Below are 25,213 nucleotides of genomic sequence, written 5' to 3'. Positions count from 1 at the left end.
CAAAAGAGGGTTGCTTCCCATAGACCATCCCATGCAGCTGAAGAGACATAGACCTTTGGAGAAAAACAACATGTGGCGACACCTCCTCAGCTGCACAGAAAGATTTAGAAAAACCAACTGGCAAGACAAGACTCAGGACTAATGATCTATCCAAGATTTTTGGCTACTTACAGTTTCTCCTCTCTGTCCGGGGTGACCAGGCAATCCATCCTTTCCAGGAGGACCCTAGAGAAGAAAAACAGGGTGAGAAGACCCATGAGCATGACTTAGCAGTTAACCTGTGATGAGGACTGAATCAAATCTGCTTGCATACTTGTATTAATTCCTATTCATTTTATAGCAAAATGGGGGTTCTCAAAACCCCCAAAGACACAGCCCTTTCCCACAAATCTCTCAAAGGAAGATTTATCTTACAGATCCAGAGATGCAGAGAGCTGTCCACCACAGGGAAAGAAATCACTCTGAAAAGATTTCTGAGGTCCCCCATCAGTGTATAGTAATTGCAGAGACAGAAGTGTTACTCTGGTGTGCGGTCCTCCCAGTACACAGAGGGGAAAAACAAAGATCCTGGTGATGCTGAATCATTACGAAATGAACGTTTATAATCAGCCACAATGTACTTGGCTGTTTAAAATCTTAGACTGTTGAGTTACGATGTCTCAGTATTGCCTTTTATTGGGTACGTCGCCACTTGTCAGAGAAGCAGCTAAGACCTAGTTGGCACAGGCAATCACAGCTGGATGGAAAATACTTAATGTATTTCTTTGCATGTTCTGGAAAGAGAGTTACTTACAGGGGGGCCTTTTGGTCCAGGAAATCCAGTTGGTCCTTGAGGCCCTGGTGGTCCCTGGGATACAAAACAAGCCAGAAGACACAGTTAAAAAGCCTACACACTTTACTATGAAATACCACTGCTGTTTGAACAGTAGATGAGCACTGAGATACAGAAAGCCAGTTTCCTCTCTGCCCCCCAAAATGTCACTGAAGTGCAAGCTACAGCTGCATAGGGCCATCCCTGGAAAAAAAGAATGCCTGAAGAAATAAGAACCATTGGGTACATTTACCTGAGTGCCTGTCTAGTTGGAAAAAGCTCTACAAATGTTAAGCAAGTTTTTGACCTCTTTTACCTTTCCCTCCAATGCTATGAAAAACAGGTCTTCTCCCATCACACCTGGGAGCTACCAGCCCCTGTCTCAAGCAGAAATAAAAGGAGAGTGCCTTGTGATTTCGGGACCACGGCTTCTGAGAGCAGCATGAGCAGGGGCACGATGTTGCTCTGTAAGCTCTGGCTCCCCGGCGTGCTTACGCCCCTCGGACGGTGGCTTCCGAAAGCACCGTCAGCGGCAGCTCCCCGTCCCCTAATGTCACAACCAGCAGAGCATAAAGCTGGAGGCCGATCTCATATTTCCTGCCTGGGCAATTTTGTAGAAAATCTTCAAGCAAAATAACAACAACAAAAACCTTGCAGAAACTGAGGCTAAAATCATGAAAATCCCAGTTATGTCCTAAGTAGCCTGGAGAAAGGAATAAGGGATCCTGGAGGTCCACCTGTCCCAGGAAACCAGGGCTCTGGCCAAACAGCCAGAGCACACGGGTGGCTCTTCCTCTGCCACCATGAGGTTTGCATGGGGCATCCTCCATCAAAGCCCTGTCTGACCCTGCCTAGGAAGAGGCCTGAGGGTTGCTGATGGCTTTTGATACCTCTATCCACAAGAGCAAATTTCACTTCGGTTTATAAACAGGTTTTTACTTTTTTCTGCCTGATGTGTGCATACCCCTCCCTATTTCGTGGAGGTATTTGGCAGGATGCTTGCTGCAAAACATCTCATTTCCCTCTCAGCACCATAAACCAGCCATGCACCATGTCCAATTAATGGACTTTTTAAAATTAATTTCTGTTGTAGCCCTACTGGATTGTCTTACCCTTTCGCCAGGCGGACCAGGGGGGCCGTCACCACCAGAGTTGCCCTTTTACAAATTAAAAAATTGGAAAAAAAAAAAGGCATTAAAAATACATATCACCAATTCAGCTGCTTTGCACAAAGACTTTAAATGCCACCAACCACAGCGCAACAACACACCCCACCGATTCCCCCTGCCCCTCTCTATTAATAATTCTGTATCAGGAGCAATATCCAGTGACAAACGAGCAGCTGCTCATTCCCCCCCAACACCGCTTAATAAAAATACAGGAAAGATAATGTCGGTGAGCTCAGGATATTTCCACCGGATAACGGTCTCCTTCTGTGAGATAAATACCTTGGCTTTGCTGCAGCATTTATCAAAAATTCATGCCGACACAAAGCCGAGACATTTATTTTTAAAGCGGGCAGTGCTGCTGCGACAATGTTTCATTACAAAAGCTTCGCTTCCATCAGGCTAAGCAATTGAGGTTCGCTTAATCGGTTTATCTAGTGGGTTCTGGTGGGACGGAGAGCTTCGCCACGCCTGACCCGCACGCTCCTGCTTGGCTTGGAGAACGCCGCCTATTGCGTTTCCCGGCGAATCCTCGGCGAACGCATTGCACGGAAAGCGGGTTTGGCTACGGGTGGGCGAGGAGCGAGGCCCCGCGGGGAACGGGGCTCCTCCGCAGATGGGTCCCTACCAGCCGCGGTGCTGCAAGCCCAGGTGCCCCAGCGGCTCGAGCTGCTCCCGGCGGGCCCGAGCCCGGGCAGGCGCTGCATCTCCTGCTGGACCACGGGCCAACACGCTCGTAGGACCCACGCGTGCAATTTCTGAGGCTTTTGGCTGGTTAACGAAGACTAGCAGGGTTCAGCTTTCAAAATGCAGTATTTTTCTCCAGAGGAGAAGGGAAATGGAGGGCAATAAACTGGATGATCTTGTACATCACTGCGTTTTAGGAGACAATTCCTCTTCTAACTGCTGCCAAAGGCTCTAAAACCTTACCTTCGGGCCAGGCTTCCCAGTGCTTCCCCTAGGGCCTCTTTCCCCACGTGGACCCTTAAAAAGACACAAAAGGAGACGTTTCAGCCCTTCTTACCAGCCACAGCACCCCATTGCTATTTTAAAACATCAATTAGGCAAAACGCTTGGGTGCCTGACGAGCATTCGATGCAAGTCGTCCCACCAGAAGGAGCGGCACGACCAGAGCCTTTGCCGCCGGGGAGCCCGACCAGCCCAAATCACCACATCCCCTGTGCTCCGCTTCAACTGCTGAAGACCAGCTAAAGGACCACATCTTACCCAGTCAGGGTGGGAATCAGATCGTTCTTCTTTCACCCGAGTAATGGCCTTAACAAGCTTTGAAAACACACTGGGAAAGAAGGGGGGGGGGAACGAGAAAAAATAAAAGAGCATCTTTACCGTTGGACCGCGCTGCCCCCTTGGACCCGGTTTGCCAGGTGTCCCCTGGAACGAGAAAGAAACACGGGTGAGTTTGGAGCAAGCAGCACCGCAGCCCGGCTGGAGCTCCTCCACAGGCTGGGCTCGTGGCAGGCGAGCTCGCAGCCGAGCCCACCGCACACCCGCCGGCCCCCCAAACCTCTTCGGTTCTCGTTTGCAACGAAAGGCCGTTCCTTTCGCTCTGGGCTCCCGATACCCGTATTTATTTTCAGTTACGGCGTGATGTCACACAAAACGTTAAAAAGCCAGCAAACACACCAAAGCCAGCCAAAAGCTCTTCCCCGCTGCCACCCCAAAATCCGCTCGCTCCCTTCTTCCGACTGATCGCCTTTGTCCCCCTCCTCGAGCGCCCGCCGTGCAGAAAGCCGGCGGGTCCCCGCGCGGGAAGCGGGGCAGGCCGGGTCGCACAGGCGCACGCACCGGGTCCCGGCGCACGACACCAGACCGGCGGTGCTAAACACTTAGGGAACGGCAGCAGGAGGGCTGGAGCCTTAACCCGAGCGATTATTTTACGCGACGCAAGCCCGTCAAGCAGCCCCACGCGTTTACGGATCTTTCGCCATCTTTGTGAACTTTGTGCGAAATAAGTAATTTAAGACGTTGTTGTGCAGCAGCGACAAACCAGCCGGCTGATGCGATCTGGCAGATGCGCTCGGCTCCCCGTAACGGGCGCCCGTGATTAATTCCGACAGAAAGACGACAAAGACGGCTGGCGCCCAAACCCAGCACTACGCTGAGCTCCATTAGCGTGTACCTAGAAGGGAAGTAACGGCCCAGATCTCGCTCCCTGAAAACACTATTTTAGCTAGTATCAAGTTATCAAATAAATAAGTAAATACCACCGGGTTTCACTTTCTCCCTTTGGACCAACAGTCCACTATTTTTACCAATCCCCTGCTAAAAAGAGAGAGTCGCTTTCCTTCTATGCAAGGAACAAGGAGGCTTAAAATACCGCTTGCCACTTTCTGCCCCAAATCCATCATCTCTAAATCTTGCCTTCTCACATTTGGCACTCATTAACCAGGCAAACATACAACAGGAGCTGGAAAACTTTAGAATCAACTTTATTCCAAGCTACTAAAATTAGCCTTGCTGAATGCTCCTTGTTCCATGTCTCCACTTAATAAACATTGCTGGCATACTTTTAAAAGTTAATTATAAAAATCATTATAAAATACTCCATCTGGTCTTCCTGAAACTATGCGAGGCTAAATGCAGATCAGGTGTAGTGGAGGGCAGCCTGCCTGCAGGTAGCCCCATACAATCCTTCCCTGCTTTTTCAATTCTATTTTTAAGCAAAGTTTTACTCTCCTTATTGCTATCATTAATCATGCATGCAGCATGGTATACAGTTGCTAAGAATTTATATAGTGCTGTAAACACACACACGCCTATATTTTTCAGGCTGGGATATGAAAGGAAAGGCATCTAAATTCAGATTGTTTTCTAGGCACCCAAATAAGTGGCCTGGATTTCAGTAGCTCCATGCACCCTCCGGGCTTTGTCAGACAAGGAGGGCAGGAAGATCTATTATTCTGCGCTAATGGGAGAGGCTTATTAGCTCTAAAAATAAAACCACTATATTCACAGCTCAAGTATTGATTTTCTGATCAGGTTTCGAAAACGTCCAAGAGAGCTCACCCACGACCATCCAAGAAAGAGCATCCAGACGCGCCAGCCCTGGCGGCCGGAGGCGAATCCCTAGGGATAACAGAGACCAGCCGGCCATGGGCTCACGTAGCGTGGGTCCAACCCAACTCCGAGCTCGCCTCCGTTTCTGCAGTTTAGGTCTCAGTCAGGATAACCCACGTAGGGAGGGCAGCTCATCACAGCACTTCAACTACGTGTTGATGTGCCACTGCCCTCCTTGAAAAGTGAGATTTTCTTCTTGAACGATGAAGAGGCTCCCGCTTCTTCAGCAGAGGAAGCTCAATGTCTTCCTCAACAGGGATAGACTTACATCACGTTTGCTGGGCTGATGTGCTGGTCGCACATCAGTTTTCAGTGCATTCAACCCGAACCACTGAGAAACGCTGCCTCTCTCTACAGCTCCTCGGAGCTCCCAGAACGGAGCTGCAGAAAATAACATGAAAACGAAACCTGCGGCCAGCAAACCGCTTGGTCAAACCCATCCCGGTATTTAAAACAAGCTGCAGGTTTCGTCAAAGACCCCAAAGGTCGTCTTTGCTTCCTTCTTCACTTTACCGGCCCCCGCATAGGGCCGGGCAGTCGGAAGCCGCCTGGCCCGGTCTGGCGGTCCCGGGCTCTGCAGGGCTCCGGCTGCACTGCCACCAGGACCGAGCCTCGAGAGAGCTGCCCACTCTGCTCTTGCTGCCTTCGTTTTCCACCTCATTTTGAAGAAAAAACGACTTGGGAAGCCTTTTTGTGTTGCTGGAGTAATGAGCTGGAAAGCTTATTTTTATGATTGTCATCAGCTAAGAAATTAGAAAAACCTGTGATTCATATGATGTTGGACGAAAAAATAAACTGTATTGGACATTGTAAAAGTAACACCTTGAAAAGGAAAAGACAAACAGAAATGATTTTCGGATGTTTTAGCTGCCAATTGGGTTACCCTGCATTGCACTAGAGAATCAAATCTTACAAATGTTCTTTCTTGACTATATGTAGACATGCTCATAAAATAGCAAATTTACTCCTCTCAGGAGAGGCAGGGCATAATTTGTCAAGTCTAACTCAACAAGGGCTAAAGTTAAATCTCAGCTGATAGTTTCCATTTCATTTGGGGTCGTGAGATCCTAGCTCTGTCTCTTGCTCTGTGTATAGCTGCTCTTGACTTATTTCGAATCAGATGCTTGGGAGAAAAAAAGGGCACGCCAGAAGAGCAAGTGACAATTTGCATTTTTGCTACTCCTAAAGGTTTTTCAAACAGGGCTGCTGCTAATAATAGTGGATTTGTCAACGAAAGTGCTTTCCCCCTCCCACACTCACGTGTGCACCAACACCGCTGGCACAAGCTGCGCAACTATGTGTAAAATGGCATAAACAGCCCAAATATTTGAGACGTAAAATTTCAAACCACCGTAAAATAAACAAATGTATTTGCAGCCGACAGGGCTACAAGTTGGCTGGCAAAGCTCCCTTCCCCTGCTCCTTGCACACGCGGTCTCCCTTGCTGCTCCTCATTTAGGGCGGGGGGGGGGGAAGCAAACTGATGCATTTTGCTCTGTTTTATCACTGCTTTGGTTCTTTTTAGCAGCAGTGTCTCAGCAAAGCTGTGCTCTGCCCATCACACGTGCAGCCACCTCAGGCTGGACTTGGTCAAGCTTCAACCAACCTTCAGGGCTTTTAACCTTAGAAACAAGCAGCTATTTGGCCAGAGTTGCAAGGGCACATCCGGCACGAAACGCGTCCTCCTCCCCTCGAAAGGGCTGGTGTTGCTGGGCTGAAAGGTGCATCGGGCACAACCGCCAGCAAACTTCACACTGCAGTTCACAAGAAGATGGAAGCGCCCCGGGGAAGAAAAGGCAGGGGCAGGGAAAGCCCTCAAAGATGCAAACCAAATTTCAGTGGCACAATATTAATGCAGTGCTGATTTATATTTTCTGTGCTCCCACCAAACACGTCTGTTAAAAGTCATTTGTATTTAAATGAGAATAAAAAGGAAACTAACTCTACCCACCCTCCTCACCCACACAACCTTTTTCTCCCTATGACAGGAGCTGGTGCAAAGAATGACTTTGTGTTTGCCCTCTGAACTGCCTAACTCAAGCTCTCCCGCCACAAAATAAAACCCACCAGCGCATGTAGACCACCCCTCAATACCTTCATCGTTACTCGGGAGTGAACACTGACCAAGTGGGTGAGGGGGAGAGGCAGAGACAAGCCTGGAGGGTGAAGCTCCCACACTTTAAGGATGTTTAACAGAGGTCAAGATTTAGAATAGCTCAGCTTATTAAAAGAGGAACATGTAAGAGCAGCTCAGGAGTTCCACCAGTCCAACAGACCAAGCTGTGGCCTCAGAAATTGCCCATATTCTCCACACTATTTTTATTTGCCTTTTTTCCAGAGCAGATTTTTGTATGCTTCCCATCTCTTTGGGGAAGAAACATCTTTCTCCTGGGACCACACCACCACCAACAGGTCACACCACCACCTGAGATCGACACCGGGCACGGGAAAGAGGGGCTGAGAGCATCAGCCTCAGGTTAGATTAAAGACGTTTCTTGCCGCTTCTGAACAGCTTTGCCCATCTCTAATAATTACTGTTAATTAAAAAGCTCTTCATGCCCTAAGCAATGTCTGACAGTGAGGGAAGGATTCAGATTCAGAGAAAACTCCTAAAATATCTTAAGGGAAAAATATCCAGAGCTTAATTGGAAAGCTGCTGTCTGTGGAGCTAACTGTGCTATTACTGAAATCCATCTCTCTCAACAGGTGAAGTCAGGAGCCTCTGACTACCTTGGGCTCTTGCTGAAAAGCCCATCGCAGAAACCACCCACAGGAACAGCCCAAGCATCGCCTGAGATGAAGCACTCGGGTTTGCTGCTCGCTGTCAGGAACCAGCCAGAGGAGATGGGACCTGCCAAAGGATGCTCTGGCCCCGCGTGGAGAAGCTGGACAAGCACATGCCAGGGAGGGCTCTGGGCATCCCGGCGCAGGGGAACGGACTGGCAGCCTCCATGGAAGCAACCACCTTGCTTTGGAGATGAAACTCAGCAAAACGGCTAGACCAAGCGGCTCCTTACCCGTGCACCCTTCTCTCCATTGGCTCCTGGAAATCCTGGGAACCCGATTGAACCCTTGGGGGAACAAAAAAAGAGAGAGAACAGTTCAACAAATGGGAATGGCCAGCTCTGTCCCTCCACATCAGGCGTTCACTGGCCTTGAATAACCTGCTGACGTCTACAACTCTGAACTTTTTTTTTCAAACATTCCTCTATTAAAAACAAAACCAAAGACAGTCCTGAAATGACCTCAGAGCCTAACTTTCATCCAAAAATAGCAAAAAATAAAAATAAAAATAAAAAAAAAGATAAAAAGGGATCCATGCCTCATTAGAGGCCATTGCACAAGTCCCAAGCTTGTAATTGTGTTAGATGCCTAAAGAACAGGAAAGCTTTTGTTTTCAGCTCCTAAGTCACTTTTTTGCTCATGAAAATTTAACTCCTGGCTTTTCCTTTCTGATTTAAGTTCCTAGAGAATAGCTACTGCTGCTTTTAAAATTTGAATTAGCAAAAGCAATGTAGAAAAAAAAAACAGATATAAAATGCAAATTAAAAACTAAAACATCAACACCACAACCAGGAAACAATCTCTCACAGTTAATTATGTCTCCAGTGTTAAACAAGCCTGTTTTTTCAAGCAATGAACATGAATAATGAAATATGATTTTTTAAAAAAAATGTTAACAAAAACATAAGTTCCCCAAGCCTCCAGGGCACGTAAAAGCCAGGCTGCAGCTTGAGCCTATGTAGTGGAATTCTCGGTTTTAATTTAAAAAGAACATTTGAAAATAGCCCAGATGAAGGTGGGCATGTAGATAAGATATAAAGAGTATTTGCAAATTTGAAAATGGCAGTTTTATTTTTATTTCAGGGAGCCCCAATTCATCAGCCATTCTCCTTAATTAATTAGTTGACAGTAGCTCAGCGCTTTGAAGATACAAAGCATAATCCAGGGAGAAGTATCACTATTAGCAGGACGCAAGCTCCCACGGAGTCTGTTTACACGTCCTGCCAAGGCTGTTCTGCAGAGCCCTCACGGGATCGAGCCTGCACACCTCACCTTCACCGTCCCCAGCCACGGGCTCCTCTTCCCGGCACGTTACAGGAGCTGATGTGGCTCAGAACCAGTCACTGAAGCAACGCGGCCCATTCCCACCAGCTAAGGACTGGGAGCTATTTTTACCCATTTATGGGGAGAGGAGGGACAGCGCTGCATGAAATGCTGAGAACACTGCATGCCCAATAGCTCCAAAAGGGAGGAGGGCAAAGGCTTTACTTTCCATTGCCTTGGATTTTATAAGCCATTCATGCCCGTGTAAAGTGACGTGGTGATGGTAGAGATCGCCACGCAGGAGCAGAAGAGTCAAGCCCCTGCTCATTTCCTCCTACAACATGTCCCTCCTGCTTTAGGCTTGAACAAACCTCAGGGCACTCCGGCCTGAAAGTAGTTGCCATTCCACGTTATTCCCATTAGCTGAGGTCTGAGCCCCCTGCACAACATTGCAAGCAGGGCTCGGACAGCACCCAACAGTCTTGTCCGCACACACCACACCTCTCCGGGGTGAATACGTTAGAGTTACCTTTGGGCCTTGTCTTCCAGGGTAACCTGGTAATCCTGGAACGCCAAGCTTTCCCTGTAACACAAATAAAAGCACGTTAGCAGAGGGAAAGGTGCCTTGTGAGCAGCTTCAAACTTGCACCAGGAAAAAGGGAAGATGCTAGGTGCAGAGAAGCTGAGACCAAAGCAGATATTATGTGGGTGAAACAAAGTTGATGGGGGCATTGCAATCATTCTTTTCTCTCCTGGAAGCTCTGCGGGCTTGACACAGAATGAGCATTGCTGGGGAGCATGGTTGGTTTTTTTGACATCATTTTTTTTTCTCCTCAACTTGATGCACGTAGAAATTAGACTGCAGTTTCTGATATTCATAATTTTTCCATTTCTTTTCCCCGGGTCTTTTTTTTTTTTTTTTTTTTTTTTCCAAAACCATACATGCAAGCAGATAACCTTGAAGAAACCACAGTTGAATACACAGTCCACTGCAGTACAACTGCCTCCTCTGGTCTTTTCTTTTGAACAGTTCACACTAGCCTTCATGCAAAGCACTCCTAGCCCCCCTTCATCCTTTCTGCCCTAAAACTGATCCCCGGCTTCTGCACATTGGACACTGCCCTGACCACACACCTGAGCCTGTCCAAGGAGAAACAGGTTTTGGTATAAAACAGAACTGGGCTACTCCATCCTAAAGACTCACCTTTTCTCCAGCAGGACCAAGAGGACCAGGATCTCCATTGGGACCAGAGCGACCTTTGGGGCCTTCAGGACCATCCTCGCCTCTTGGGCCAGGAGGACCAATTTCACCCTGTTAATGAAAAGACAGGCACTGATGAAGAAGGTCTATTTGGGATCTCACATCTTCCACTGTGCAAAAGAGCCAATAGACACAGAAATGCATGTTTGGCTCTATTCAGTTACTCCCTGGAGCTGTTAATACAAGTCTAAGAGAAAGTAGGTCTTTACCAAGGGGCTCAGATGAGACTGTCATTGAGTAAATTGCAGACCTTATTAGATCACCAAGCTTTCATTCACACAGCCTGGCTGTTATCTCCAAGAACAGCAAACAGTCTTCTCCTATACCCCAATTATCCCATCTACTCACAGCACATCTCCACCAAAACAGCCTTCATTAGTTCTAATTGCACTGCACCCCTTTACCCACTTGCTGCTTCCCAAATCATAGTTTTATGTGCAAGTAAGCCCTGAGAAGTGTTTAATTGAGGACTGAACTGGGCAACTTGAGACTAAAGATAGGGCTCAGGCTTTTGTGCTGAAAATCATTAAGAAACCTGAGAGCAGATAGGATTGAGCTATTAGCATGAATTGTTATGACACTGCAGACTTCAGAACACAAAACAATAGTTGTCACTTTGTCATGCAGGGTAAGAAGAGATGTTTCTATGCTGCGAACACAGGCAGCCTTCTCACTCACAGGATGCTGGATGGCCTCAGATTTATCTGCGAGGCTCTCAAGTACCCCTTGTCCTTTCATAGCTCAGTATATATATCATCATAAAATACAAAGAGCTTGTTGGTGGGAAGCAGGAGTTGAGAGCTTTGTTTGAAATAGCTTATGCATATCTGCATTTGGCAAGGACAAAGGCTGCCTCCCTGAGATGCTGCCCTTGGTCATAGCAGCCTGATTTCTTCCTTAGAAAGGAGTGGGAGATTTCCCAGGGTCACCCTAGGACAGCTCCAAGGTGGCATATAGAATATGAACAAGGGAACTGTTCAGTTACACATTTAAATATCAGGAGAAATGGAAGATTCGATTTATACTTTACAAGCCCTCACACAAGGCATTCATTTTTGCTTTAAACACTGGGATGAACAACTGTAAGGCTCTCTTGATCAGTGGGAACGATGGAGTGGGCTCCAGACTGAACGCTCAGGGGCGAGACACCAAGCCACAAGCAACGCAATCGTTCAGAAAGTGGGGATGAGAACAACCCCTTCTCCCCACGGGCTGGGCGCACAGGATGAACAGACATGCTGCAAAGTCACAGGTCTGCACCGAAGCATTACTTCGGTTTTCTGGCAGTCTGTTTCTTCCAACGACTTTAAAAGCTTTTGAGACCAGACAGAGTGCTCTGTTGATAAAACTATGAGTCTACTATAAAACTGCATCCCTGGCAGCTTTCTTAGCATTACTCGAGTTTCTATTAAAGTGTGTTCCTTGTAACTTTACACTTGGCATTGATGGTATGGAAGCACTTTAGGCTCTGCAAATAAAGAGACCTACTAGACCCCAGATGCAATATTATGGGGAAAAGAGATACTGGAAATAAATAAATGATACAGCTGGATCTTGCAGGATTCTCAGCAGTCAAAGCAGCAAAACAGGGTCCTCTATTACTACTCAGATTTATTTTACTTTCTAAGTGAGACTAAAAACTTTAGGGATAACTTTTGCTTCATGTGAACGTGAAAGTCCTACTCCTAGACATTGGACATGCCAGAGGGAGTCAGAGAAGAATCTAACTTGCTGTTCTCCCCAGGTGTTTTTCCCAAGGAAATACAAGAGCTTGAAAGGCAAAGCAAGAACCGTGCAGCTGCAGGATTTTGATTTTGCTCACCCCCAGGACTGGGTGAAGGAAAATCATTTGGATGGGTCTATGGGTTGGAAAAACGAGCATATGCCTCTCGTGTATCTTCTCCTCCTCACTAGGAGCTGCGTTACACCAAGAGGAACCTATACCTTGCGGCTCAGCAGCTGAAAGCCTTACAAATGCTTTTCCCTCCCTGCTAGGGTCAGCCTCCTGCTGGGTTATTGCAGACTTTTCTTTTTTGCCCCTCCTCTTCCCCAAGCACCATCCGGGCCACGCACAGTTCAGCCAGCCCCGAGGTCCAGCCACAGCCGCCCTGCCACACATGCCTTTCTGCAATGGTTCCCAACCATCTCCAGGTGGGTGCCTGCTCCTGTGCATCTGCCCCACTTTTGCCACACTTGCAGCCCTAGAATACAGCTGGAAGCAGCTGCACTTCTGTTGGACTCTTGTCCTCACCCTTTTCCTGACTGCTACTTTATAATCAGTATGAGATCACATCAGTCCTCAAACTCTTACCCGGTCTCCCTTGATGCCCATATCACCTTTGAAGCCAGGGAAACCATCTTCACCCTAAATAACAGACAGAAAAACAGACAAGTTGTATAGTTTTTTTTTTTTTTTTAAGGCTTCTCTGGCCTCACTGTATGGTCCCTACACAGGGAGGATAAGGTTAAGTCCACACACTGCCCATCATACCACCAGCTTCTGTAAGTCTTTGGCATACATGAGCAGGCATAAAGAAGTGTGCAAAAACTCAAAGGTGAGAATAATGTCATCATGCTGCACAGCCAGGTCCCCAGAGGGATCACAAGCATGTATTCCCTCACATCCCTCGCTGGCTGCAAGTCAAGATCACAAATATGGCTTGATGTGAATAACAACACCTTGTCAGGATTGGGAACCAATTATTTCTGAAGTACAACTGGCTTTATTTTCATGGAGAATGTTTTACACCATGCTTCTAGGCAACCTCTAGGACAGTGGCAATATTTCTTTCAGCCTGAAGGTTTAATTGCAGAACTCAAATCAATAATGTATTTCATCCTACAGTAAATCCCTCATAGGCAATGAAGACACAGAAACACCTTTTGAGTCTGGAAGGTCTCTGCCAGGATTCCCTAGCAAAAACTGCCAGCTTTGCTGCCAAACTGTTATGCAGCAAGAATGAAAGAACATGGATTTCTTTAGGACTGGAAAGGGGTGAGAATTTTCCCCATTTCCCACTCTTCCTCTAGAAAAAACCACCACATTTTTGATATATGCACATATAGAGTGTGTCGACTTTCTTACTGACTTAGATCTCACAAGCTGCTCTATTGACTGCACCGGGTAGCATATTCCATAGGCTGTACACAGGTCCAAACCTGCTTGCTCTTATCCAGCTGTAGCACACCACACCAACCCTTCATCTCTGTGGAATCATGCCCAGAACATCAAAGCTACAAATTCTGTCTGGAGGAAATTGCCACGAAGCCGGGCTCGAAGCTGGCCTCAGCAAACAGACCAAGACCCAAGCAGGCCACTGAAACTCGATTACTCCCAGGTCAGAGCTGAGATATGCTGGCAGAACATCATGGCTGGCATTCGTCCAGCGCCTGCTCCAAAACCAGAGGTGACCAGTCCCCAAGGCTCTCAGTCAAAGTGCTCATCTAAGAGATCACACCCCACGTACGAGAAAATTTCTCAGGTGGGCACCCTGCGAGACTGGTCTGCAAAAATGCTCAGAACCTGTAGAAAGCCAAGCCAAACATAGTGTTAACTCACCTTTTCACCTTTGGTACCTTTCAGTCCACGAACACCATCTGCTCCCTTGCAGGAGACAAAAAGAGACGTTACAAGGGTACATGCAAGCTTAATATTTGAGAATCATTAATAATAGTGATTTTTGCTTCCTACTATGTTGACAGCGACATCAGTACAAGTTATGTTCCTAAATGTATTGCTAATCAAATGTCAGCTGCTGATTACTGGCTTTTGGTTTGTCAGTGTCTGATACTCAAAAACTTCTACTGACTTGACTGGGCAGATGGGTGGTCTTTGTCCAAGCCCTGTATAATTCCTGGAATCAAATTTCCAGGCATAAAACTCATGACGAAAAGTGTGTCTTCTGCATGTACTTTCCAAAAACATTTCCACACAGGCCTTGCCTGCATGTTGAGCTCACTTGAGAATTAAGAGAAAACCAGTGCAAGAGTTGTACACAGACACTTGGAAGGTGAATTCATTTCAAAAACACAGAGCACAACCCCAGAGGTTCCCGTGCCAGTCTGCAGCAGTCAGCAGCACTGCTCTGACACCCACAAAGGTTAAGCTTGGCTCCTTTTACCACGGTTCTCGCCTCTGTACGTGCACTTTCGTTGTTGTTGTTTTTATGAGTTCTTCTCTCTGGGCAAATCTGGGAGCTCCTTAGGTCAATGACTAGACCTGGATTTCTCTTTTCCTGCCTGACGGGACAGAGCTGGACCACTTGCAGCAAAAGTAAATACATCGAAGGCTGCTTTTGTAGCATCCACGCAGCTTTCCTTCGCCCTGCAAGGCCGGGCAGCCCCACGCGGATCCAGCCCGCTCGCCCTGCTGCCACGGACGCCTGCCTGCAGAAGAAGTCCTCGCGGCAGCCTGCCCAGAGCCCTCTCATGGCAAAAGCCTGTTAATGACCCTCTTCTGCTGAAACAACTCAGCTGAATCCTGCAGGCTCAAAACCAGAGCAGGTCTTCAGAAAACCAGAATCCAAGGCAGCATTACGTGTAACCTGCGGTTGCCTCTGTCTCGAGCGACATGGCACGGTGATACTATTAAGCACGCTGCTGCTTAATCAGCTCCCAGAGGCTGAGATCATCAGTTGTAAACGGGCAAGGTAAAGAGGATGTAATTTTCCAGAAGATACTGCTACTCTCAGGATTCAAGAGACGCAGTCAAGTACTATCCAGCACTAACCTCCTCCCTGGAGTTGTCTTGTCGCCTTGTTCGTTATTATGCTGCGCTCAGCACCCAAGTCATTATGTCTAACAGAAAAGCTGCTGACGCCGAGAACCCCGGTACCCTGGTGAAGACTCAGGGCGAGAAGGGAGCCGAGGGACAGACAGGAGGAGAAAACTGCAGCCAAACTAAGGCTGAAGCTGGATCGGGAAGCTGTGCACAAGAGCAAAACTGTCACTTATTTATGCAGAAAATGGTAACTGCATTAATTCAGGTCACTCCCCATTTCTTGAACTACTGTTTCTCCAGCGGGGGGATGAAAAGGAATTTAGCACTTCCAATGCAAGGAGAAAGGAGGGGAAGCAACACAGAAAGACGGCCTAGAAGAACTGGGAGAGAGGAAACTGCTAAACAGGATCAAACTGGGCTCCATCTGGGCCAGCTCTTCTCTCTGAGACAAGGACCAGGGCTTCTCCAGGGCTCCTGGTGGAGAAGCTGCAGTCACTGCTTAAAGATCCACCTGCCCAGGGGAGCCCTGTCTCCTGAGCTACCACAGCTTACAAATGATGTGCTACACCAGGATTTCTACTCCCTGCTGAATTTTACCTGATCACAAACTAAACAAGGAGATGCTGAATAAAACTGTAAAGAGAAGAGAAGAGGGCTTTAAAAACCCAGCAAAGAGATAAACGTGCCTGGAGCAAGCTGAGCAGAGATTCACAGGCCTCGCGGAGGTGTTTGTGCAAACGTGAAGTCTGACCAAAACACGGGGTCTCGCGCAGGACAGGCCTGGCCCGACAGAGCTGGGCACATCGAGAGGCTGCAGACTGTCAGCGTGCAACTGAGTCAGCACTAGTGCACGGTGAGATCGAGACATCGAAGACCTGGTTGCTCGCTGCTGCTTGTGGAGGCTGCGGGCTCCAAACGCTATTGGGAATTAGGAAAATGCTGAACAGCCACGTTCTGCCAGAGGTATATGAATTGCCCTACAGATGGCAGGGGCTATACACAAAGGAGCGCGCTGAGTGTCGCTGCAGCTAGCCGTCAGCCTCAGGGCGGAATCGCTTCTGGAGGCAATGCAATAAGATTTTTCTTCTTCTTCTTCTTCTTCTTTTTTTTTTTAAGGAATAATATTTTGCTCTGAGTATTTTAACATTTTTTCCTCCCTTTGGCATGTAAATAAAAAGTATAATTATAAAGTACATCAAAATTTTTGCAGCAGGACAGAATTCTGGTAAGCGAGGCAAGATCTAAAAATTATTTATAGCTGCAAGTCTGAAGAGACGCATTTTTCTCAGAACTAGAGATTCATTCGCTTACTAGAACACTGCTTGTAGGAAACAAAACCTTTTCTGTAAGCACTATGGATTTGGTGCATGACACACTTTCTGTAGATCACTATAATGTGGAACAGTTCCACTTTAGTGGTAAACACAAGAGCAAATCATTCCCCAATGGACCACTGCATTTCAATCTCCATCATTGTAAGAAACGAGCTGAAAGCCTGCTTTGGCTAAATACATCTAGCTTAAAGTTTGAAGGCAGAACAGCAAATGGGTTTTTGCTTTTTAAAAAATATTCAAGGGATTTAACAGGGTTTAATTTCACCTGTAATCTGTGTTTGCATACACTAGCACAGGTCCCTGCAGATTCACTGCACCTTTGGGATGCAGGATGCAACTGCAGCTGAACTAATATACCCTGATGGAGCATAATAGCCGTAGCAGAGTGGAGAAAAAATACCCTTGCCTTCTTATCAGTGCGTAAGTACTGCAGACAGCAGCAGCAAGCCAGAGAAGAGGAATTCAATCTAGTGAGAAAACACATTGCTGAGACTCACAAGCTTCGCATAACAAGATTTTGGATCAGGAGGATGAAAAGCTTGCTTTGTTTTAGTAATAGGCTATTTTGTTTCATTAACAGGCTTGTTAAAGTCTTCACATTCTGGCTGAGATTTACGTTGGTTGTAAACTGAAAATGATTGGAATGGGATTGAGCCATACTCAGGAAGAATTAAAAGAGAAATCTCTCCAAAGTGCTGAATGAGGCTACAAGGTGTTACTGGAGAGCAGAGGACTTAAAATCTTCGTGGCCTGTGAGAAGACGTGAGACTGAGACTTCATCAAGCAGTAAAGATGATGGAGTAAAGTCATGGAGGTAGCTGTAAGCAATCTGTTAGGGCATTTATGTTCCTACTAGTAATACCTCTTTTTCAGGTAAATACATCTAGATTTACCAAGGACTGCTGCTGTTTCCTTCAGACATGACTCACATCTCCACAGGTTTCCCCATGACCCTTTTCTAAGTGGCAGGTAATGCACTCAGTGATGGGGACTTTGGATTATCCCCTGAAACCGCACTCTCCTGTCACCCTCTCATCATTTCCACAGCCACAGAACCAGAGCATGCAATACCCTTTTCACCAGGGCACGAAGGTGGGATCCTTCTTTAGATTTGCTTGGAAAGACCTACAGGATTCTGTTCATCTCCAGCACAAGCTGGAGAACTCAAGTCAGACAAGCAATGCACAGGACAGCATCTCTGCTTCCCCTTCTTACCTTGACTCCACGAGGTCCTGGGTAACCAATGGGGCCCTGAGGTCCTGGTGGACCCTGGGGTTAAAAAAAATACCAAAAAAGAGAAACACATTAAATCAATGAGAAGGTGCAGTAATAAGGAGAACATGTGGGGAACAAATATCTCAGTCATCTGCCTACCTCAAAACAGACAGAAATGGCAGAGGCCATCCGAAAATCGGTCAAAAAAAAAAATACAGAGAGCTACAGGAATGGCGCTTAGAGGAGCTGCACACATCTGAGCAAAACAAAGATCTACAGAACAGAAAAGGAGAAAGAGACAAGACAGCCAAACAGAGCGGCAACTTATTAGAAAGGAGACTTACACGTAAGACCAATGTATTAAAAACAAAATAAGAAAAAAAGGGTGGAAAGGGGAAAAAAGGGACGGAAAGGGGAAAAAAGGGCAAAGAAAAGGTATCTGAGAAAGGAAGAACACATCCATCTGCTCTCCCTCACTTCCCAAACAGTTCTGGTTTCACAGCAACACAGCAGCCCTCTTTGGGTGCAATACAAGGGCTTACGACGACGATCACGAACAGGAGTCGCAGCTTGAGGCAGGAACCTCTGGGTGATATCTCCTTTAGCCTCAGCTTTGGGGGGAGAGGAGAGGAGATGCTCATAAAGCTCCTTTCTGGCAGCCAAACGCTATGAATCATCACTGGCACCACTAGCAGTGTTGGACTTGGTGCCAGATACCTGCCCTGCAAAGTCTCCATAACTTCCCAGTCCCCTTGCTGTCACACTGGCTTAGGACTCTGCAAGATAGATCACCTTCTTCACTGAATTTTGGTTGGGTTTTATTTTGCTCAATTAGCAAACTAAGTAAACACTCTTCCGTTTCTTTCAGCCTGAGCTGGACAACATTTTCCAGCCTGACAGCCAGACGGAGCTGACGGATCTATACTTCTTGTGGTCCACTGGAGTCTCAGACCTCGTGCTAGTGTCAATTGGAACAAATTTAGCAGCACAAACACTGCTCTGAGATCATAATTGCTCAAGTAATAACTCATGAGGAAAGTTATGGACTGGATCTGGACTTTTACCCTGACACCTGCTGACTCCCTGACGTTTGCTAAATGTCTCCCAGCACAGGGAGCGCCTGCACAACTGCTTATTGGCTTTTAATATTCTACAGACGCGAACATTTGAATTCCTGGCCTTGCATGATGCCAGCCGGACAAATGGCCCCAATCAAGGCTGCAGCCATCATTTCCTGCACTGTACAGTACCCAAGCAAGGCTAGAGTGAACTTCAATCAAACCGGACTGCGCTCTAATAAAAGACTTTTGACAAATGTAATGTTTTTCAACCGAATGGGACACAGTGGGAATGCAGATGGTAAATCTCCCAGACAGACTGACGACCGTATAATTCAAGGACTCTAGCCTCGAGTAATATTCTCAAATATATTGTTAAAGAGGGACTTTGACTGGGGTGGGGAAGTAGAAGAAAGACCACAAATACAAAAAGAGTAATTTTCTACATTCCCTGGGGCCACAAAAGATATTTATTTGTGTCTAATTAAGAAAAGGCTTTGCTTCACAGTTTCGGTTTTCACATCAGTTGAGCTATTCAGTGCTGCTTGCCAGGAAAGTAGGGAAAAGTAATGTTTTGCTAGATTTCTGGGGCAACTGCAGTACTACTGGAAAAATTGTTAGTGCCCCTTCATTCCTCCTGTGACCAAAACACCAAAGAGCAAACTCTCTGGCAGAATCATTAGAAACATCTCAGAATGAAACTGTTAACAAAGATCTGATGGCTAAATAAGCTGCCAGTCTTACAATATCCACCCTTCCATGTAGCTTTTTCCGGATTCTCACAAGCACTGGAAGAACATCATGCTATTTCTACATACTTCTTTCCCACACCTCGCAGAACTAATTGAGGAAAGAACAGCAAAATCACCAAGGGAGAGACACAAGCAGATGACCTGGGCTCAGCTTTCAGAATTGTTGCAGTGGGCTTTGCTTCTTGCTGCCTCCCGTGAACCATATCTTCTGACTGCTCAGCCACCCTTGGGCTCCAGGAACATTTGTCTCCATCCAGTTAACTTGACCTTCTCAGCATGTGTCTGTGCTGTCAACCAGTCTTAGCTTTTGTAGCATTCCTGTGTCAGCTAGGAGCGTGAAACTACTCGACACAGCTCTGCCAGCAGATGTCCTTATGCTGGCAAACATCTTTTTGACAGTATTGTTTATTTTATTTTGGGAAGAACTATAAGCTTCAACAGAAAAATCTCTTTCACTAATACAAGCAGCAGCTCCAGCTGCTAATAGCAAACTCCCTTAACGTAGACACATTCTCTCTCCTCTTCAGAGCTGACTGCAGCACTTTCATGCCTCTGTGGCAATGAACATATACCTTCAATTTCAAGGCTAACGTAAAATTCTTATTTCTTATTTTGATACTTAACAGTAATAAGAAGCTTCTTGACACCTACCTGACTCCCCTTCTCTCCAGGAGGACCTTCCTTGCCAGGATGACCCTATTAATAAGAGACAACAGAAGAGGGAAATGGGTTTAGTGTGTGCCTGATGCTTCAGAAACCAGCAAGTTCAATCAGCCAGCTATGACTTGTTTGCAAGAGAGCAGTTACTCTACAGGAAGCATTTACTGATACAAATAGCCCCACTGAAGTCAGCTTGCAGGAGTAAGCTTTCACCCAAAGAAAGAGGACTATACTTTGGCCCTTGGTGGTATTCTACTTTATTATTCTGTGCTTTCTTTTTCTTCATCACCTTTCAACAAAGAAGCAGAAACCACTTTGCAAATATTAATTCATGAATTAGAACACCTCAGCGAGTTCAGCAGTGAGCAGCATATAAATTTTGCAGATGGAAATCCAAGATAAAAGTAACACCTTGTGTTAGAAAACTTGTGAAGGTCACAAGATGCCCAGATTGGTCAGAGCCCTTCATTAATTTACTAATTCCTAGAGTCAGTTGCGAGATCTCATGACAAAAGCTCCATTAACCCGCATCCGTGTTACACGCTGGCCGGCTGGGTGCCTGCCAGCATTCTTCCTGGGATTTGATGCTGAATAACCCAGCATCCAAGAGTTTCCAACACATTCTTATCCACAGCCTTTTGAAGCCTTTTGTTGGGATTTCAAACTGTAGAAAATAAATGTGCAAATTGCTTCAAATATAGCTGGAAGAATTAGTGAGAAACTGTGGAAATCTATGGAAGCAACCTTCCATGTTGATTTTCCTGCTACAGGAACCAAATGATGCTAAGATGAAACATGACTTTTTAGTTGTTAATATTCGTATGAAGGCATTAAACCCTCAGCTAAGTCACTCCCTGTGCACTCATGTCCTCCTTTTTTAAAGGAGATGAGAGCACATCCAGGTACTCTACAGCCACTGAGAACTTTGGTGCTCAAGAGTTTCTTTACATATGAACTCTCCTCAATACACAAATGACTTTCTAGCAACCAGACAAGCAAAATCGTAGATTATTTTCCATGATCAGTCTTTAAAAATGGAAGGTCAAACAAACCGGATTTTATACAGCAGGTTTGATTTAAAAGAAGGAAAATGACACCTGTCGTTTATACACTTTCAAAATGCACAAGAAAATGCAATCTGAATTCATCCTACAGTACCCGTGAATTTAAATGGCACCAACAGCCTTAGTGCATGAAACAGGCCACAGTTGTGTCTGTCTTCAGTTCCTGATACCCATCTGCACTCCAGGGGAGGTAAAATGCAAGTACAACAACATTTCGGAAGCACTCATCCACCACTCATTATATCATCGCCCTTTTCAAAATGCTCATCTCCATTATCATTACTGAGATCAAAAAATGATGAGTGACTTGGTCAGCTTGTGCAGTGCAGTGCTTCAGGCCTTTAGGGATTTTCTGATATCTTCCAAGGCTAATTTCTATAAAGAGACCATGGGCATGCTTTTGCCCTTAGAAAGAGCAACCCACATACTTGCAAATGGACAAACTATTATTTGCAAACCGTGTGGCTGTCCAGTGACAAAGAACCTGTGCCTGTGCACACCTATCTGTGCTCAGCTTGTAGGTCATACACAACCCTCAGTCTGCATAAAAACAGACTTGGCATCTTCTATAACTGATGTTCCCTGGAGGCTGCTGTAAGAATTTCACATTGAAAGCTACAGCCTTGAAGATGTGCTGGACTTTGCTTTAGCTGCTCTGTTGACTCAGCTAACAATTCTATGAATGTTCTAAAAGCCCTCTATAGGGATGATAATCCCAGGGTGGAAAACGTAATTTTTTTTGCCATGCTTTGCATTTACATTAGAGGAATGCAACTATTTTACATTTGTCGCTCTCAAAAGCAGGTGTCTCTGAGGTATGTAAAAATGAGATCAATTTTAAAGGCTAGAAATTTTCAAGACCAACTTCTAGGGCAAGGAGTAAATGATGTTTAAAGTAGGATTAAGAGGAAGCAGCAAGAATACAACATTAGCATGCAATTTCAACCTGTTCTTATCACTGTTCTGCAGCAGGGCCCAGAGGCCCTTAGTGAGATCAGGACCACACTGTGCTAAGGCTGAGGTATGCACACAGGCATAGACACAGACAGGAGAGACCGTCCTTACCTCGGTGAGCTTCTGACCTACATAAAAAAGAGAGAGAAACAGAGGGAGAGGAAAGAGAGGCCCAAAGAAATGATGAGAAGTACCTCATGTAACGCATAACAAAGCTTGGAATAGGGCCAAGGCTTCTCAAGTTCAAACCCTTCAGAACAGCTGAAATGTGGGCAGACTTTGCTGGTCTGACCTTGCTGGCTCGCACACTTAACCAGCCCACGGCATGCCCAAGGCAGACGGGCGCAGCAGCCGCACAGGATCAAGCCTGTAGCAGCTGTGCCAAGCAGAGACTCAGAAGCAGACTACTTACCGGAGGACCATCTGCACCAGGCATGCCAGGAAGACCAGGTTTGCCCAGCGGCCCCTAAAAACAAACAGAAAATCATCAACAGCAATGGTGCGAGCCCCCAGAGCACCAGAGGAAGGTGGCACTTCACACACAGTTCCTTCTTTTCTTACTCATGATGCTGCAGAGAGAGGTGTGTCTTTTGGAAAGTTGCAGTGATTTGTAGGGAAAGTGATTATTTCTGCGAGCAGAGTCGTTCTAGCAGCCTGGGAGACTTCAGGGTTAGTGCTAGGACCTCACAGAGACAGACGCAAAATAGCCATGAGAGCTCAGCAAGAAAAGCCTAGGCATGAAGCTGCAAAAGCAAACGTATCCCAAGGCTGGAAGCAAGCTGCTGCCCTGCTGCGCATTTGTAGAAGTCAAAGTTGGAGGATACCAAAGCATGGGCTCACTGGACCAAAAAAATGCCTGTTCTTTGATGACAAATGGCAGGAAGATTAACTGGCAAAGGAAACAAAATTAGCAGAGTGGAGCTGCCCCCATTGACTGCGCCTTGCTGCTTTAAGGCTGTTAAGTGATTACCCTTTTAATTAATCAAATCCCTGATTTCTCACACTGTCAAGGAGTGCTGCTACTGCTGCAAGTGTGTGACTCAGCATTAAAATCCGAGAGCCCTTTATCTGTTAGAATTGCTAATGCACTCTGTTTGCTCTTCCCTTGGATAGCTGCTGATCAATAATGTCATTATACTGCACGCTGCCAACACAAGCAGGGGAATTCTCCCCGTACACATGTTGGTACATATGATATATCCCTAGTCAACAAGAGCTGTACAAACACACTCAGAGAATTACTGCTCTGTCAGCTCAGTAGGCAAAAACGTTGCCCTTGTTTAAACCTGATGGTCACACTATGGCCTGGGTAGAACTGAGGACAGCAGTTATTCTGTATGAACAGCAATGGAAAAATCAGTGAAAGCTGGCACAGGCTGGGAGCTGGGAGAAGGCAGGGGGAGGAGGTCTTGGTTGAGTGCTCCAAATCCACAAGCTCTTCCCCATTACCATCTCATTCAGACTTATAGGCATTTAGCCCACAGAATGAGACAATTTTCAGACCTCTCCTAATGTTTTACCATGGGCTGCCTTCAAAATGTTTCTCTTAACATGGGAAATGAATGCAAATATTATGAATTAGAGGTAAACTCTGTTTTCTTGTCTATCTTCTGTCTGGATTGAGACACATTAGACTTTCATAGACACGGCTGCAAACAGATGTTGCATATGGGGCAAAGGAGCAGCTGAAGTAGCAAATGCATATTAATGGCAACAGTTGATTTAAGTCAGAGCTGCAGCATTTAAACGTACTTTCTCTCCTGGGGGACCGATCGGGCCTTGTGGACCTGGAAGACCCTGTGAACAGAAAAAAAACTAGGGTCATTAAGGAACAAGTTATTCATTCCAAATGCATTTTGGCAGTGCCTCAGCTGAGCATCGTTCTGTTGCTTGCAACGGCTTGAGATTTCCTCAGCTCCATTCATTCTCAAAATGCTTGAGAAAGACAGTAAAATTTCATTTTTGTATGGCATGTCTTATCCGGAGAGCTGCACTTCTTAGCAGTGTGCAGCCAGGTTCAACTCCAAGATGGAGAATGGAGACAGCCTGTGGAATGGAGACAGCCTGAGGAACAAGACTTGCTCAGAGTCCTACAGAAGGCTGACAATGACACACAGACAACTGTATTACCCATCTAGCTCCAAAGCAACTGGACTGTGGGATGCTAAATATTGGACACAAGCCACGAGATGGGGCTCAGAGCTCGGACTGGGATTTTACGCTGGATTATGGCAGCAAGAGCCAGGTGAGAACCAGGGGGACCTAAAACTGGGATTGATTTCATGTGTAAAGCATGTGAGATTTCGAGCCAGTTGCACATAATCAAGCCGGTTCCTGACAAATCTCCCTACTGCTGCTCCCTTCTCCACTGTGGCAACAAAGCTTGTTCAAAATCAGTATCAAATTCCTTTTTCCCATCAATCAAAGAAGAGTTCTCATCTTACCTGAGCACCTGGATTACCCTGTTGTCCTGGGGGACCCGGCTCACCTTGAGGACCCTGTCAGTAAACAAGAAAAGAGCTGAGAGCAGGAAAGCCTGGAGTGGAGATGGTGCTAAAGCCCTCCTTGGGCATTAGCATGCGCTAACGGCCAGACACCGGCTCGGAAAGGAGCCCTTCCCTCTCCACAACACCTCTCGCGGCACCGCGAAGCCATCTCCAATGCGCTGCCCATGGGCAGCGTCGCTGACCGAGTTCTCCTGGGAAGGGGAAACAGCTTTCTGACTTCTCTACGCAGTGGTATAGGGAGGGGTGAAGTTATTTCAGCTCACACTCACTTCTGCACATGGACATGCAGCCCAAAAGAGCTGAGCAGGGCTTTAACGCTACCTGGCTTTGCACTGGCTCTTCTGCAGGGAGTCCATTTCATCCTATTAGCACAAAGTATGAGGCATATAAAGATTTTTTTTTCTTTAGTTAAACTACTATATTTTGATATTCATTAAAACAACACACATCTTGATGAAAATGTTTGCTCTTCATGGGGAAATAATGTGCACTTCCATCAGAAATTATAATAAATTAACATCCGTTTCTAGTCGGAAGATATTCTCTATGGTTTTCACAGGCTCTGATATGAATCTAGACTTAAAAG

The 25,213-nt window shown here is 46.3% G+C and overlaps 1 protein-coding gene across 2 annotated transcripts in view; it reads right to left on the bottom strand.

Moving 5' to 3' along the window:
• The window catches only part of COL5A1 (collagen type V alpha 1 chain), a 168,265-nt gene that overhangs the window by 31,857 nt on the left and 111,195 nt on the right, over positions 1–25,213 (bottom strand). For both annotated transcript variants that reach the window (XM_062591272.1, XM_062591273.1), the window contains exons 23-37: positions 24,565–24,618; positions 23,873–23,917; positions 22,533–22,586; positions 20,094–20,138; positions 17,633–17,686; positions 13,923–13,967; positions 12,675–12,728; positions 10,307–10,414; positions 9,632–9,685; positions 8,073–8,126; positions 3,325–3,369; positions 2,908–2,961; positions 1,924–1,968; positions 794–847; positions 172–225 (exon numbers count right to left, since the gene is read on the bottom strand). In XM_062591272.1, the coding sequence (XP_062447256.1) occupies positions 172–225; positions 794–847; positions 1,924–1,968; positions 2,908–2,961; positions 3,325–3,369; positions 8,073–8,126; positions 9,632–9,685; positions 10,307–10,414; positions 12,675–12,728; positions 13,923–13,967; positions 17,633–17,686; positions 20,094–20,138; positions 22,533–22,586; positions 23,873–23,917; positions 24,565–24,618 (819 nt within the window). The remainder of the gene's footprint in view (positions 1–171; positions 226–793; positions 848–1,923; positions 1,969–2,907; positions 2,962–3,324; positions 3,370–8,072; positions 8,127–9,631; positions 9,686–10,306; positions 10,415–12,674; positions 12,729–13,922; positions 13,968–17,632; positions 17,687–20,093; positions 20,139–22,532; positions 22,587–23,872; positions 23,918–24,564; positions 24,619–25,213) is intronic.

The sequence above is a fragment of the Rhea pennata genome, chromosome 18, assembly GCF_028389875.1.
Source record: "Rhea pennata isolate bPtePen1 chromosome 18, bPtePen1.pri, whole genome shotgun sequence".
Lineage (NCBI taxonomy): Eukaryota > Metazoa > Chordata > Aves > Rheiformes > Rheidae > Rhea > Rhea pennata.
Note: the sequence above shows the minus strand (reverse complement) of the source record. Positions and strands in the feature narration are given on the sequence as shown.